Source organism: Kryptolebias marmoratus, linkage group LG2, assembly GCF_001649575.2.
Source record: "Kryptolebias marmoratus isolate JLee-2015 linkage group LG2, ASM164957v2, whole genome shotgun sequence".
Classification (NCBI taxonomy): Eukaryota; Metazoa; Chordata; class Actinopteri; order Cyprinodontiformes; family Rivulidae; genus Kryptolebias; species Kryptolebias marmoratus.
In genome coordinates, this window is record NC_051431.1 from 3,505,826 (window position 1) to 3,507,682 (window position 1,857).

At 47.4% G+C, this 1,857-nt stretch overlaps 1 protein-coding gene across 4 annotated transcripts in view; it reads left to right on the forward strand.

Moving 5' to 3' along the window:
- The window catches only part of treh (trehalase (brush-border membrane glycoprotein)), a 46,865-nt gene that overhangs the window by 17,055 nt on the left and 27,953 nt on the right, over positions 1–1,857 (forward strand). For 2 of the 4 annotated variants that reach the window (XM_025005984.2, XM_017416286.3), the window contains exon 15: positions 978–1,610. The exons of the other annotated variants lie outside the window; for them this stretch is intronic. In XM_025005984.2, coding sequence (XP_024861752.1) covers positions 978–1,115 — 138 coding nt within the window. In that variant the 3' untranslated portion in view covers positions 1,116–1,610. Of the gene's footprint in view, positions 1–977; positions 1,611–1,857 lie in introns of those variants that run through there. 4 annotated transcript variants of the gene reach the window in all.

Sequence of the window (1,857 nt, forward strand, 5' to 3'; positions counted from 1 at the left end):
AGAAATGCTCATGAATGTCAGTTTAGAAGCTATCAAAGTTCTCAAATAAAGCACCTTTTGAGAATGTCAATGTTTGTTGGGAATTATCTTACAAAACTAGGAAGGATTTTTGGTTTATATATTAAAAGTTATGGTTGTTTATTGATTTATTGATTGAAATCAGGCATTTTAGCCGCAACAATCACAAAAAATGCCCGCGAAATCCTGGAGGGACTGATTCCGTGTTTTGGTGTAAAACCAACGTTCCCGCAGTCTGAGTCCGTGGTAACAGGTGCTGAAAGCGGCGGTGCGTGTGCCGATTACGGCCCCGCGGCCCGAGGCGAAGGTGGAGCTCTGTTGTCTGTTCGTTTGTTTCTTCGGCGCTCATGAATCACTGAAAGAAACTGGGTGTGTATCTGCACCAGATTACCCTTTGGAGTCACCCAGATTCAAGATGGCGGCCACGGCTAACCGACCTTAGTGGTAGTAGCTGCGAGTCATTCAGGCAGAAGGCAGATAGAAGTTGAAACGACAGGGAGTGATTTTCTCTCCTGACTTTAATCCTTTCATTCATTCATTTATTATTTGTGAGTCGCTGCTCAGGTCAAAGCTGACAATAAACAAAACAATGCCTCAAATAAATAATAATAAACAAACAAAACAAGGAGCCACAACTCCGTAAAGTCTAAAGATTATCGGGGTTTAAATGCTTTTTGGTTTTTAAAGTACGTGTTTGGACGTGCTTCCCGCAAGGAGGTGCTGTAACGCCCCCGGCGCCCCCGGTTCCCCGCGGCCTCGCTTGTCGGCGCCCTCCTCCACGTCTGTTTGCGTGTTCTCTCGCCCCTTTCTGTGGCGCCGCCGCCGTCGATGAGTCTTCCAGGACCGAACTGATTTTATTTTTATTTTTATTTTTCTGGAAGCTTCGTTTGTTTTGTTGTAAAAATAGAATCAACACGTCTGAGCTGCTGTCCCCCCCCTCCCCTCCCCCCTCGCTGCAGCTGGGTTTCGGCTGGACCAACGGCGTGGCCCTGCAGCTCCTGGATCAGTACGGGGCAACTCTCACCTCGCGAGGCGGAAGCGTCGGCTCCGACCTCCTGCTGCCGCTGCTCGCCGCCGTCGCTCTCACGCTCCGGTGAAGCCGACGTGTCCGAAGATGCGAGCTGAAGGTCGACTTTTATTATTCCTGCCTTCACTCGCATCACGTCAGCGCTGACCGCTGCTGCGACCCGATGGAACCGAGGTGTCCTGAATTTCAACCGATTTTAATTATATGACTGATTCAGCATCTAAACGATTGTTTTCCTGTTTCTGTGTTTTTTATTTGCTGTTCATGCATCAAAATGTTCAGCTCATTTAAGACTTTTCAGAATATTTTCCCCATCGAAACACATCAGGATCAGCTTCAGCTTTCCTGCTCTGCTTTTGTCTTTTAATGCTATTTTTAGCTTCTAGCTTTTAGCTAGGCTTGCACTACTTTTAGCTTCTAGCCAGCCTGTTTGAGTTTCGGATTATTATTCCTTGGCTTTAGGAGCAGATGGGACGCATTCAGGCACCTCGGGGACATGAAGATAAACTGAGATTAAAGACAGACTGTAATTAGGCTGAAATGAGAAATAAACTAATCAGCAATTTGTCGGGCGACCATGTAAACGTCTGTCTCTGTGTGTGTCTGTCAGCAAAATATCCATCCATCCATTCATCCATCCATCCAACCGTCCGTCCGTCCATCCATCCATCTGTCCATCCATCGATCCATCCATCCAACTGTCCATCCATCCATCCATCCATCCATCCAACTGTCCGTCCGTTCATCCATCCATCCATCCATCCATCCATCCATCCATCCATCCAACTGTCCGTCCATCCATCCATCCATCC